The following is a 14,905-nucleotide window of genomic DNA, read 5'->3' as shown; positions in this document are numbered from 1 at the left end:
TATATTGTTCATTATTTTATTGCCCTGTGGTATTCTATTATACTTCTTTTGATCCAATATTATGAAATTATCTCTTTCTTTCTTGTGCCTTCTTGGGTATGTTTATTTTTTTTTCAGACTTAAATATTCCAGTGGCCTCTATAGAGCTAGCATAGTGATCATAAATTCTTTTAATATGTTCATGCCATGGAAATTGTTTCTTTCCCTTTCCGTTGTGACTTGCGGTTTTCCTGGGTGCGGTAGTCTGGATTGTTATCTATAGTCTTTTGTAACTTGTAGTGCATTGGTCAATGCCTCGTGACTTTCGTAATCTCCATTGAAAACCAGCTGTTATTATGACAGGTTTTCCATTTCACATGACTTGTTCTTTGTTTCCACAGCTTTCATGATCCTCTTTATTCCACATATTTAGTGTTCTGACTATTTTACAACTTAGGAAGTTCCTTTTCCAGTCTTGTCTTTTGGTGTTCTGTATACATCCTGACACTTGGTAAGGATTTCTTTTCTTAGGTTGGGCAAGTTTTTTCTATGATTTTTTTTTTCTGTAAATTTGTAAAGTTTTTTTTTTGCCTTCAAATGCTCCTCCTCCTGCTCCTCTTCCTCCTCCTCTTCCTCCTTCTCCTCCTCCTTCTCCCCCTCTTCTCTTCTTATACCTATTGTTTTTGGTTTTGTCTTTCTATAGCATCCTAGAGTTCCTGCATATTCCCTTGGATATTTTGGGAGGGAGTGACATTTTCTTTGATTGGTCCGGCTCCTCTAGCTTGTCTTCGTAACATGATATTCTCTTTTTCGCTTTATTCAGTCTATTTTTAAGGCTTTTTCTATGAATTTGATCAAATTCTTAAATTTTTCACTTGAAGTATTATTTCATTTTGACTTTTTAAAAAGATTTTATCTTTGTATAAATTCTGTTTTCATGTCTTGAATTGTTTTTATTATTTCATTCAACTATTTTTATATTCACAGTTTTCATTCTAGCATATTCATTACCTCTTTTAGGTTCTTGATCATGTATATTGTCATTTTGAAATTGTTTTTGTATACCATTTAAGTAGCTTTTCTCAGAAAACATTACTATTCGAGTACTGATTTTTGGGAAAAAATTATTGCTTTGGTTATTCATGTCTGCATTTGTTATTATTCCAAGGCATTCTGGAGCTAGGTTATTGGTAGTGTTTCTTGGCATGGGACTCTTGTCTCTACTTTGAGTAGATGTTTGAAGCTCTGTTTCTTATTACCATAACTTGTCAGGTGGTAGACTAGCTGTATTGGGCCTAGGGGTCAGTCTTTGGGCAACTCAGTGTTGGTGTTTTACAGGGGTAATAGTCTCACCTCAGCCCAAGCTAAATGTGGTTTCTAAGCCCAGGACCTGACCTTTAGTAGAGTTAGAAGACTCTCACAGATGATTTTCAGGAGTCTGGAGAAAGGGCTTAGGACTTTTCCTCAGGCAATGGATGCTGGAGGAGTTGGTCATGGGAGGTCAAGACCCCTACCTAAAGAGAAGAGACAGGAGGGGTTACAAGCCAGGTGCCAGCCATATGGTCTTCAGACAGGTAGTAGGAGTAGGTGGAGTTGGTCATGGGAGGTCAAGGTCCCTAACTGAAGAGAAGAGACAAGAGAGGTTACAAGCCAAGTGCCAGCTATGTGGTCCTCAGGCAGTAGGAGTAGTTGGAGTTACTAGTGTGGACCTGGTGCCCCTTGAGGGGATGGATGGAGTTGCTGAGCAGAGTCCATGCTCCCTGCCTAGAGATGGAGGGGAGAGGCCAAAAGCACTTGTCAAGAGTGGATGGAATTAATAGCATGTGTTTTGGGTTCCTATCTGGAAAGAAGAGGCTGGAAGGGGGTTAGATAAGAGGTCAGGACACACAATCCTCAGCTGGTCCATGATGGATGGAGTTGCTGTCAGCATTGCATTTTGTGTGGTAGGAGTGGGACTCACTAAAACCTGAAAATACAGTGACCTAGGAAAGAGCTTACTCTAATGAAGCATGTACTGTACTAGTGACTTTTCCTGGAGGAAGACTGCATGTTGGGTTTGGTGTTTCTAGTTGCTGCTGTAGGGAATGCAGCACCCTGACCATATGCCCCTGTGTTGCCAGAGAAGGGCCCCTCCAGCTCAGCATCACTGATTTGGGAGCAAGTGATACCTTATTTTTTATTATGTATATTTGTTTATTTGTGTGTGTTGTGTATGTGGGGGGGGGGGTAGATATGCATGCATGGCCCATGTGTAGACATCAGGAGACAACCTGTCATTGTGTTAGTTCCTTGCTTTTACCATGGGAGTTCCAGGGGCTAAATTCATATCCTAGGTTTGGTTAAAAAAAAAAGCGCCCTTAAGTATGAAGTTATCATGATAGCTCTGTACTACTTTTCCTCCAATTAAAATTCTTTTTTTGAAGTTGAAACTAGATTTTTTTTCATGAAATATATTCTAATCATGGTTTCTCCTCCCCTCACTCCTCCCAGACCTCCCTACCTCCCCACCCACCCAAATTTACACTCTTGTTCTCATTAAAAAACAATCAAGCAATTAAAAACAAACAAATAAACAGGAAAAAAAGAGCCAAAGAAAAAGCACAAGAAACACATGCAAATGCAGAGGCACATGCATTTGCTCACACAGAAATCCCACAAAACACAAAATCAGAAACCATAATATATAAGTAAATGACCTGTAAGGTTAAAACAAACAAATAAACGAAGCCCAGACAAAGCATTAGGAACCATGAAACCTCCAAAACTACCATAGAGTTCATTTTGTGTTGGTCAACAACTGCTGGGCGTGGGGCCGACCTCACACTGTACCAGGGACACTCCTCTGTAGAAAAGTGTATTTTCCTTTTCAAGCAGTTGTCAATTGGAAATGGCTGCTGGGTTAGGGACTGAGGCTGGAGAGTGTGTCTACTTGTCCTTTCGGCTCTAGGGCCCCATCGGTGCACACCCCATCTGGTGTACACCCATCTGGTGCACACCCCATCTGGGGCACACCCATCATCTGGGGCACACCCATCTGGGGCACACCCCATTGGTACACACTCCATCGGGTCACACCCCATATGGTGCACACCCATCTGGTGCACACCCCATCGGGCGCACACCCATGCAGGCCCTGTGCAATATCCACAATCTGTGTGAGTTCATATCCGCTCCAGCCCTGTGGTGTCTGGAAAGCCTTGGTTTCCTGGCATCCTCCATCCCCTTTGCCTGTTACACTCCTTTAACCTCCTCCTCCTCCTCCTCCTCCTCCTCCTCCTCCTCCTCCTCCTCCTCAGAGTTTCCTGAGCCCTGAGGGGAGGGACGGAGGCATCCCTTTGGAGGCTGAGCATTCTAAGGTCTTTCACTCTCTGCATGATGTCTGACTGTGGGGCTCTGTGTTTGTTCTCATGTTCTACAGGAGGAAGCTTCTCTGATGATGGCTGGGCAAGGCACTGACCAATGAGTACTGAAGAATGTTCTTAGGAATCATTCTGTTGCTGCATTTCTTTAGAGGAACAGTAGTGCTTGTTTTCCGGCTTGGTTCCTGGCCTACCTAGACTCAGGCTCTTGGTGGATTTGGTTCCCATCTCATGGACTGGCCTTAAGTCAAATCAGATATTTGGTTACTCACACACACTTTGTGCCACCATTGTACCAACCTACCTCTCAGGCAGGCCACTCTTGAGGGTGAAAGGGTTTGGAGCTGAGTTGGTGTTTACTTTTTCCTCTGCTGGCATACAGAGTACCTTCCAGGACCACAAACACTAGTCAGCAGGGGTGAAGGCGCTAGGTAGGAACCAGCTGACTTCTGTGCTCAGTGAGTGGTGCAGGTGTTTCCTTCAGCAATGAAGCCTTACTTACCATCAGTTTGTGAAGAGCAACTGAGAGCCCTGGCAACGGCTGTGTTGTCTGGGCTCTCATGAGGCCCTTTTTGCCAACAGTTCTGTTAGATGTAGCCCATTCCTGGCACCGGAGGAGGTTTCCTTTGGTGGTGAGAGATGTCCAGTTGGGGCTTTGTCTCCCCTGCTTTTTGAGTATTCCATTAAGATCTCTTTCTTTTCTATATAATTTAATTTAACTTTACATATCAGCCACGGATTCCCCTGTCCTCCCTCCTCCTGCCCTGCCCTCCGCCCTCCCCCCAATTCACCCCCCATTCCCATCTCCTCCAGGGCAAGGACTCCCCTGGGGATTCAGCTCTGCCTGGTAGATTTAGTCCAGGCAGGTTCAGTCCCCTCCTCCCTTCACCCAGGCTGAGCAAAGTGTCCCTGCATAGGCCCCAGGTTCCAAAAAGCCAGCTCATGCACTAAGGACAGGTCCTGGTCCCACTGCCTGGGGACCTCCCAAACAGTTCAAGCTAATCAACTGTCTCACTTATCCAGAGGGCCTGATCCAGTTGGGGGTTCCTCAGCTCTTGGTTCATAGTTCATGTGTTTCCACTAGTTTGGCTATTTGTCAGCTGGATCAAGAACAGAGAGGGAGAACAAGGAATAAGAGACCATGATAAATGAAGACCCCATGGGAATAGGAAGAAACAAAGTGCTAGAGAGGTCCACAGAAATCCACAAAGATACCCACACAACAGACTGCTGGCAATGGTGGAGAGAAAGCCCGAACTGACCTACTCTGGTGATGGGATGGCCAAACACCCTAACTGTTGTGCTAGAACTCTCATCCAAAGACTGATGAAAGCAGATGCAGAGATCCACGGCCAGGCCCCAGGTGGAGCTCCGGGAGTCCAATCGGCGAGAAAGAGGAGGGATTGTATGAGCGAAAGATGTTGAGACCATGATTGGAGAAAGATCTCTTTCAAACGTGTATCCAATCCTTATAGACAATAGTTTCCTAATTTTTTCTGAGCCTTGTGTAGTTAAATTAGTTTTTATCTGGACTGTCTTGTGGCTGTTGGATGTTTCACATCCTTCCTACCTTCTTCCTATCAGAATCCACTAGCAGGCCTGCCCCTTAGTCGTGACAACAAAAATGTGCCTCAAGAGCTCAACAGATGGCCTGGAGAAGTCAAATCACCTGTAATGAGAATCACAGCTATAGAATGTTGACCAATATAAATAAACAAGATAAACAACAACATAGGAAACATCAAAATGTGCCAGGTTCAACTTGCCAAAAGCATTTGATTTTTTAAAATTATTTTAGTAATCTTAACAGGGTGAAGTTAAATCATTTTAAAGATAAAATACTCACATGGGTATTAGAGGATGTGTTTAATTAGGGAACTCCTTAGATTCTGCAAATATGATTGGAATCTGTTTTTAATAAATCATGCTGTTTTACTTTTGGATTTGGGGTTTACTATTATAATAATCAATATCATTAAGCATTGCACTACCCTGAGTCATCACTGCTGCTCTCCTGTTCAGTAATGGAATCACCTCTATGTACTTTATGATACTGTTTTTAAGTTTTTCTTCTTCTCCTTCTCCTCCTCCTTCTTAATAATAATAATAATAATAATAATAATAATAATAATAATAATTCCTCTTCCCCTTCCCTTTCTTCCCCTTCCCCTTCTTCTTCTTCTTCTTCTTCTTCTTCTTCTTCTTCTTCTTCTTCTTCTTCTTCTTCTTCTTCTTCCTCTTCTTCCTTCTCCCCCTTCTTTTTAAGACAGGGTTTCTCTGTGTACCCTTGGTTGTCCTGGAACTTGCTCTGTAGGGCAGGCTGGCCTCAAGCTCAGAGATATTCCTGTCTCTGCCTCCTGAGTGCTGGGATTAAAGGTGTGTACCGCCATAGCCCAGCTGGATCTGCTTAATAATAGTAGTTATATCAGTGATAGCTAGAAAACTTACAAGTTAAAATAGGTAGAAACTTTATACACTTCAAAGATCATAATAAGTTCTTATTACCTGTTAGCTGAAAACCACCACCATGATTAGTGACATCTTTACTTTCAAATAGTAGAAACCAAAGAACTCCAGAGGAGGAGAATGTAAAAGTACTGCTAAAATTATAAACAATCCATACTGGTTTTCTGTTATGTGTTTGCTGGATTGTGTTCTGCTGTGTGGTGAGTGAATGAGATATGCGTCAATTCTCCAGGTTCCTTAGGGAAGTTAAGTGCATACCTGCAGCCTCTAATCCTACATTTCCTTAACTTTCAGACAAAGATTGGGACATGCTATTCTTCCAGATATGGATAGTATTAGGGAGTGGCTGGGTTTGTTTATGTGTGCATGTATGCATGTATATATGTGTACATGTATATATGTATGTATTATATTTTGAGATATAGTAGCTCATTTTATTATTTTATTATATGTATAATATATAATGTATAACATGTATGGTTATTTTATGGATATTTTGCTTTCATATATGTCTATGCACCATGTGCATTCCTGGTACTCTGGTGCATGGATTTTCCTTGAACTGGAGTTACAGACAGATGTGAGCTGCCACATGAGTATTGCGAATTGTACCCAGGTCCTCTGGAAGAGCTGTCAGTGCTCTTAACTGCTGAGTTCCCCACCACTCCATCTGGAGGCTGAGTTTCAACCCATGGCTTGGCAGCCTTGAGCTCACGCCATCCTTCTGTTTTTTCTCCTCCAGTGCAGAGATTAGAGGTGAGGGCCACCATGCCTGCCTGGGGCTGTTTCTTAAAGCAGTTTAGTCCTTTACTAGCTTTTACTTTTTCTCTACTAGAATCCCTTAGAGACACCACTCTCCTACTTATTTAAGAGCTTCAGGTACTATCAGACATGAAGCATGCATCCAGGTTGAATGCAGGACTTTTCATCCATCCTGCACTCCTGCCCAGGTTGGATGCAGGACTTTCTATCCATCCTGCACTCCTGCCCAGGTTAGATGCAGGACTTTCCATGCATCCTGCACTCCTGCCCAGGTTAGATGCAGGACTTTCCATGCATCCTGCACTCCTGCCCAGGTTGGATGCAGGACTTTTCATACATCCTGCACTCCTGCCCAGGTTGGATGCAGGACTTTCCATCCATCCTGTACTCCTGCTCAGGTTAGATGCAGGACTTTCCATCCATCCTGCACTCCTGCCCAGGTTGGATGCAGGACTTTCCATGCATCCTGCACTCCTGCCCAGGTTAGATGCAGGACTTTCCATGCATCCTGCACTCCTGCCCAGGTTGGATGCAGGACTTTTCATACATCCTGCACTCCTACTCAGGTTGGATGCAGGACTTTCCATCCATCCTGCACTCCTGCTCAGGCTGCATGCAGGACTCTCCATCTGTTCCGCACTCCTGCCCAGGTTGGATGCAGGATTTTCCATCCATCCTGTACTCCTGCCCAGGTTGGATGCAGGACTTTCCATCCATCCTGCACTCCTGCTCAGGTTGGATGCAGGACTCTCCATCTGTTCCACACTCCTGCCCAGGTTGGATGCAGGATTTTCCATCCATCCTGTACTCCTGCTCAGGTTGGATGTAGGACTTTTCATACATCCTGCACTCTTGCCTTCCCCTTTATCCTCTCACTGCTGTAATGAGTGAGTGAGACTCTGTTTCTTGACACTTTTCTTCTGGGCACTTTTAGCTTGAGACCCATGGAGAAGTAGAGAGAATGACCTCTCCTTCCATTCAGGGTACACGCTTAAAAACTGATGCTAGCACTCTCTACCTCACCCTCACGTTTTAGAAGGAGTAAGTGTTTTGCCTGTTTTAGTTTTTGCTTAGGTATTTCTTTTACTATAACACAAGGGACATTCTTGTGTCCTGCTAAGCCATAGTTTGCCTTACAACCTTCTTCCTCTCTATACCACTAAACAGACGTATCTCCAGGATGGATATTGTCATTGTATTGGTGCTTCCTAAGCCTTCCTCCTGCATCAAGGTCAAAGGACCCTCACCCCAAAGTATAATACTATCCTTTCTCAGCAAGTCTCTTAGTTTCTTTCCTATTGCTGTGATAAATACCTGTGAAGAGCAATGTGACAAAGGATGGGCTGCTGGGCGGTGGCACATGCCTTCAGTCCTAGCACGTGGGAGGCCGAGGCAGGTCGATGGGTCTCAGCCTGGTCTACATAGTGAGCTGACTCAAGGAAATATGTCAGCGGTGAAAACATTGTTTATTAAAATGACCTACAAAAGAAATCTTGGTAAATACTACAGGGGAATTGGGAGGATGTTAATTTGGGTATTGTTCTGTTTGCTGTAATATACAATTATACCCCCTTGTCTTTAATAATATATAGATACATTAGAGTATATCTATAATGGACATAGTATAATAGAATAGAATAATAATAATAATAATAATAATAATAATAATAATAATAATAATATAGTACATAGAATAATAATAGAACACTATAATAGAATAGCCTTTAGAGACTTCATTCAGAACCTGGGACAAATATTTTCTCCTGGGATCTAGCCAAGTAGTTTTCTGTCCTTGAAAATGAGATAAAGGTTGAGGATGTAGCTCAGTGGTAGAGCACTTGCTGAGCATGGGGATTCAATACACAATAATACAAGATTAACACTGATAACAATAAGATCACACAGCTAAAGCTAGCCATTGTGGTAAACACCTCTAAACCCAGTACTTGGGAGGCCGAAGCAGGTGATTTGTGATTCCCACATCATCGCAACACCCATAGCAAGACTGTACCTCAAAACAAGCAAAAATGAGAAGGAAAGTAAGCAGAAGACCTTGTGTCCCTCAACAGTGCCAAGTGGACATTTCCCCCTTTTCTCCCAGTTACACTGATCTTCCCAATCAATAATACACCAGTTTCTTCTACTTTTAACCCCTCTTTTCAGATAAAAATTCTATCTTTTTAAGACCCATGTATGATTGGTTTAAGCCTATTCAAGCAATAGCTCAGTTTCTTGGATTTTTCTCCAGAGGTGACATTCAGGTGCCTGAGAAAGGATGGAGACTTGAATCTTTATGCTGTTCTCAGAACATTCAGATTTCCATGGCAATCTGGTTCCTTATGCAACCTGATTGTTCCTGGTCTCCTGACTTTGTAACTGTGCCACCTGTGGACTGACCCCTGATTTCTGACTTGTCTACAACCTGGAATTTCGGCCACTGGGGCTCAGCAACCTCAGCTCAGCTCATATTAGGGTCTCCTGAGCTGCTGTCATGGACTCCATGTGGAATAAGTTGTAGTTAGTTGATTCTGTAGACTCTCTTGCAGTATAGCCTTAGTTGATCCTGGGCATTTCAAGCTCCCACTCCCACTCTACAGGAGACACATGAATGTGACCCTTGGTTGGCCTTTGACCTTACTCTATAGGCTCCTCATTGGGTGGTACCCGAAGTGCAGTATAGACCACTGTAAGTGCCGAACACGAACGCTGAGTCTTTACTCTTTAACCACGTTGTTAACCTCCCTGGTCATTTATGTGGCTGCCTCATTTGTTCCCAGGCTGCTCCCTGCTTCGCTGCCTCCATTATACCCTTGTATCTGCCTGTGTCTAATCTCCCAGGACCAGAATGGACAGTTTTGAAGATCTTCTTCCTCCCATAATTTCTTATACACCATCTAAGCAGCGAGCTAGGTGTCAGGCAGTCACAGGTGGAAAGAGTCCATTAGTTGAGCTATCATTTCGGGAAGCAGGGAACAGAACCCGTTCACACAGATGATATGGGACAAACAAGCACAATTTTCATATGTAGAGGAATTAGAAAACAATCTTCCTTTGACATAATTTTTTTAATTTATATGCACATGGTGCTGATTCTTTTCTGAATGTCTGTGTCTTTGCATTATCTCCTTATTAAGCCTAATCTCCCTTTTGACTCCTGTACTACTACCCCTAATACATGCATACCGTGCACATTCACACATACCACACACATGTATGCACAAACACATACTCATCAATAAGTGAGTTGGTGAATGAATAAAGAAGTTCATATGCATGGAAAGAAAAACAATAACTTTAAAGTTCAGAGGTTCTGCTTTTAAGGATCTGTCTTGCATGTGTTACTAATGTCATCAAGATCTTGCTAACTAGCTAATGTGGCCACCAGAGTATCTAGTTATTCTGTGGGAGATCTGGTAAGATGTGGAAATACATGTGAGATGTGTTTCATAGCTGAAACACCATTTGGAACCATGATGTCATGGGAGTGTGTTTGTAAATTGACTTATGAACAAACTTTTGGGATAGAGATATCCCTAAAATTCTTTCAAAATTAATATGATGAATCCAAAACCCATAATAGTAATGATAGTAATAAGCATTTAGAAAATAATTAAGAGTAAATGAAATTAGAAAAGTGGGTTTCTCACCTGATAGGACAAGTGGCCTTCTAAGCATTGGAACCTGAATGCAAGGGACGGCTGTGTGAGAACATCCCAGAAAGCCAGCTGCAAGGCAAAAACTAGCTGGCAAATGTACTTGAGCCATCTAAGTTCCCCAGCCTGTGATGTGTTGTCACAGTCAAATCACTGAGTAAAAGAAACCTACTCATAAATCTAGAAGTCAGTCATCAGATTATATGTGCAAAACTTGTTCATTTTTACCACTTAATTATAAACTGTACATAAAACAGACGTTCAAGTAGTTCTTACATAAATGTCCTATATACTTAAGTATAAATAAATTAAAGAGTGAGAAATATCATAGATTCCTAAAAGAGGATGTATTTGAGATAAGCAAAACTTTGGATATAAGTCATAAAATCTCAAGAATCCATTGACCATGCTTTGAGAACAGTAACCTTATCTTTACTACAAAAACATCCCCAAATTACAACTCATATTAGGTATGAGACAGATGTTAGCTAAATTGAAATCAAGCTGTCACCACTACTATTATATGCACCAACATTAATTGTATGGACACAGATTATTTATCAATACAAAATACTTCCAGGAAGCAGAAGGGGTGTGAACAGGTAGGTGGATTTCACACAAAAATATATGTGGTAACCTAAAGCCTTTTAGTCTTGTGGCTAATCCAACATTGTTCCCATTTGAAAAAACAGATAATAATTCTTTCCTTTTTTTGTTTGTTTTTGTTTTTCGAGACAGGGTTTCTCTGTGTAGCTCTAGCTTTCCTGGAACTCACTCTGTAGACCAGGCTGGCCTCAAACTCACAGAGATCTACCTGCCTCTACCTGCCAAGGACTGGATTAAATGTGTGTGCTGCCACCACTACCCAGAAACAGCTAATATTTCTAACCTGATGGAGTATTTAACATTTTTAGAAGGAAATTTCCAAGTGCTATAAGAATATATAGAAATAAGTAATGCTTATTCCAAATTTAACAAACAAGGTGCTTAGAAGCTATGTGGTAATTCAGTCTAGATTGGCCTTTTTGGATTCAGTGATATGCCTTTATTTAAATTCTCAGTTCCAACGCTCATTCATCTAGACTGAGCGGTGACAGCAGTAGGTGTGTGGTGATGTCCACACTGGTCCATGAAGCACTCCCAAGTGCTCAGTTGTACCTGGTGCACATGTGTAACAGTGGCTGAAATGAAAGCAACCACCCTTTGTTTATTACCTCCTTAGTCAGCCTTGGAGCAGTCATATGCAGATGGTATTCTAGATTTATTTTTTTCTATGTCTTTGTGGGTTTGTTTGTGTGAATATGTGCCATGTGGTTACTGGAAACCAAACTCAGATCCTCTGGAAGAACAGTATGTGCTGTTAACCTCTGAACTATCAGATGATACTCAAGATAGTTTCATGGATAAGCAAATCAGGTCACAGAATTTAATTAGTGGCTCAGTGTACCTCAGATTTAATAATAAGGTTATGATGTTTCCCTAACAGACTGTGGCTTTAAAAGCTTCTCTCTTCACAGTCATCCTGTTTAGATGACCTTATTTTCTGTGTGTATATTTATGTTTATCTGCATGGTTATATAGTTTCTCATGATTTTAGTATTTCTCATTGACAACTTGGGGGTCACAGTTGTCTAGATAGGTTGAAGAATTTCAAGTGTCCGTTGAACACCTATGTGCCCAATACTTCTTGAGAAAATATGATTATGTTATTGGTTCTATTGTTGACAACTTGCCATGATTTAAGTCAATAATGGCTAAGTGACAAAAGAACAGATATGACATTACTCAGGAAACCAATTAGTATTTTGTAAATATGCTTTGTTTTTATTTATTTCATTTTCCTATATGACTTGACCTTAGATTTATTCTCAATTTTTTTAAAGCAAAAGCTTGTTTTGCCCAGGAAATCCTCTCTTTGGCCCATCTGCAAAGACTTGATAGTTACATTCACAAACATTTAATCTCATTTCTTAACACTTCATATGGTTTAGATACTCTGAGATCTGAGATCAGAGCTGCCTGTCAATTGATGCTGACATTTCAATATTTTGAAATAGTTTATACATAATATATGTAACATACATTATAATTAAAACCACTACTACTGCACATTTAATATTCTTAATATATCTATTCTTATTGTGTGTGTGGAAAAGGACCAAGGGCATTTTCTAAACAAGTGCTAGGCCATGCCTCCATGATGCTGCTCTAGTGCAGAACCAGCGTGCACTGAAAACCAATCTCAAACCTGTGCTAGAAGAATGAAGTCTCTCCTTTGTAAACCGAATCTCTCTAACTTCTAAGTGTGAGGTCCACAAGTCCCTTCCATTCTTGGAGCTGAGCCTGTGATTACTGCTTTTTACTGCTACCTGCCTACACCCTGTCTTTGGCCCCAGATAAACCTGCAATCAGAGTGGTATTGGCTCCTGATAAACCTGCAGTCAGAATGGTATTTTCTCCCTCCAGCACTTGCAAATCCGATTTTTATGTCTAACTAAGTGCTTTTGGTTTTCGCTCTACCTACTGCTGGGGCCTGGATTTTAGCAGGTCTGTACCTAAGCCAGATCCAGCCTATGTAATGCTGTTTGTAATGAGAAATCTAAACAGAGAATGGCAGTGAGGCATGGCAGGAATGTGTTTCCATTGGAGAATTCAGTGCAGAGAAAAGTCTATTGCAAAGCCATGTCCAGAAGGCCTTTTCAGCTGGCCAGGACTGAAGACTAATGTTATTGTACATAGGCTTTAGCCTGCCAGCCATTCCTCAGAGATTTGTTTTCTCTCTCTTTTCCCCTCCCCCACCCCACCCCCTTCTCACCCTTCTCTTCTCTTTTCCTTTTCTCTCCTTCTTTGGACCCTGCTGACTGTTTGCTCAGGTGGACAGTGACACCGTTTGGAATGAGCTGCACTCGTCCGGTGCTGCACGCATGGCTGTTGGCTGTGTCATTGAGCTGGCTTCCAAAGTGGCCTCAGGAGAGCTGAAGGTGAGGTCTGGGTTGCATTAAGTGTGGGAAATCCAGAGGAGAAGCTGAAACAGGGATGTTGTTGTTTGGGGGTGGGGTGGTGTAGTGTGTCAATAAAGGGAAGAGATGGAGGGAGGAGGGCAAGGAGATGGCCACTGAGGTGTGAGCAGAACTCCCCTGTAAGTAGGTAGATACTGCCCTGCCTGAAGGGCCTTCCTCCTCTCTGGCATGTTCTGTAGTCAGAGCATACTGGTAGATTTGTAAGACCATAGACAGGGTGAGCAAAACCTTGGTCCATGTTAAAAATACCATGTGCTTTGCGTGTGCGTGTGCGTGCGCGTGCGTGTGCGTGTGCGTGTGTGTGTGTGTGTGTGTGTATGTGTGTGTGCATGTGCGTGTGCGTGTGCGTGCGTGTGCGTGTGTGTGTATGTGTGTGTGCATGTGCGTGTGCGTGTGCGTGTGTGTGTGTGTGTGTGTGTGTGTCTGTATAAAATCTGTGATGCTGTCCTGACATTCTCTTTTGAAGTGACTTAAAAACCACAGTTACTGAGTAGTATGTGTAAGCTCAGAATACCACCCAGAGAGAGGAGGGGGAAAAAGTCAACACAGAGGGAAGGATTGGGAGGAAATTGTTGATTGGGAGGGTAATGAACCAAAGTATGTTTTTTCATGAAAGAACTTCAAAAATGAGCTATGCTTTATTGTTCTTTTCTTTTTATGGTCTCTTCTTTTCTACATCGTATGAAAAGAACAATGTCCAAACCCCAACGTTTCCAGTCTAAACAATTTATAAAAGCCAGAGACCTGACAGACATTGACATTTTATTTGGTATTTTAACAGTGCTATTTAAAGGTATGCCATGTGCGTCTTGAGTGTAGCTACCCCAATAAACTATGTTGGTGCTAACACAGTTTTTAAGGCACTAGCTCACACACTTCATAATGTGATCTGGAATGGTGATTGATCTGGTATTTTTAGCAGTTGTGAGGCTTGAGGGAAATGTGTTATGACCACTAACATATGCACTGTGAGTTTTGTAAATCTAAGATAAAATCTAAATAGAATTGTTTTTCTTAATGTTAAATGAATTTTTATTCAAATTCTACCTGAGTCTTGTGATTTCAAATATAGGGTGGCGTGGCACTGAAAACTGTGGTGTCATCTTTCCCAGAAGTCAGAATTTATAGAAATAAGGTTTGGATGCGGTAGGTTACAGGGTTTTGTTGTTTTTAAAGAAATGCCTGTGTGCATTTGACCAGATTTAGCCTCGGGACATAACTGCTCATCTGGGGGATTAATGGGGCGATTAATGAATGTAGTGGTTAATTTTTAGGCTTTATCTTTGCAAAAGATAAATTAAAAGGTCAGAGGGATTCAGCTTTCTAGACAGGCTTTGCTGTCCCCTATAATTCCTTCGGGATAATTACTCTTATTTGAGTGGCATCATGTATTATGATAAGTGGACGTATTTAAAGAATATTTGAGGATCTTGTTTTCAAAAGAATTCAAGTCACAAGCAATAATACCCTGGCTACATATTCTAATTTTTAATGTTGTGTTGTTTCCATACCCACACTTGATGTCAAAGGGAATTTTTATGTTAGCATTCATGATTCCTAATTGCTTTTAAGTTTAGACAAATTAATTGATAATTTAGAAGCCTTCTTAATTAGAATGCATACAGTCAAGAAAATCATGACTGTCCTTACTTAGGCTGTGCAGAAT

General features: G+C 41.7%; 1 protein-coding gene across 12 annotated transcripts in view; it reads left to right on the top strand.

Moving 5' to 3' along the window:
- Hdac9 (histone deacetylase 9) overlaps positions 1-14,905 on the top strand; it is an 872,989-nt gene that overhangs the window by 668,879 nt on the left and 189,205 nt on the right. For 11 of the 12 annotated variants that reach the window (XM_052738328.1, XM_052738323.1, XM_052738329.1 and 8 more), the window contains one exon: positions 13,093-13,200. The exons of the other annotated variant lie outside the window; for it this stretch is intronic. In XM_052738328.1, the coding sequence (XP_052594288.1) occupies positions 13,093-13,200 (108 nt within the window). The remainder of the gene's footprint in view (positions 1-13,092; positions 13,201-14,905) is intronic. 12 annotated transcript variants of the gene reach the window in all.

The sequence above is a fragment of the Peromyscus californicus genome, unplaced genomic scaffold (assembly GCF_007827085.1).
Source record: "Peromyscus californicus insignis strain IS unplaced genomic scaffold, ASM782708v3 Scaffold_15__1_contigs__length_86483966, whole genome shotgun sequence".
Taxonomy (NCBI): Eukaryota; Metazoa; Chordata; class Mammalia; order Rodentia; family Cricetidae; genus Peromyscus; species Peromyscus californicus.
This window is presented reverse-complemented; position numbering and strand designations above follow the sequence as displayed.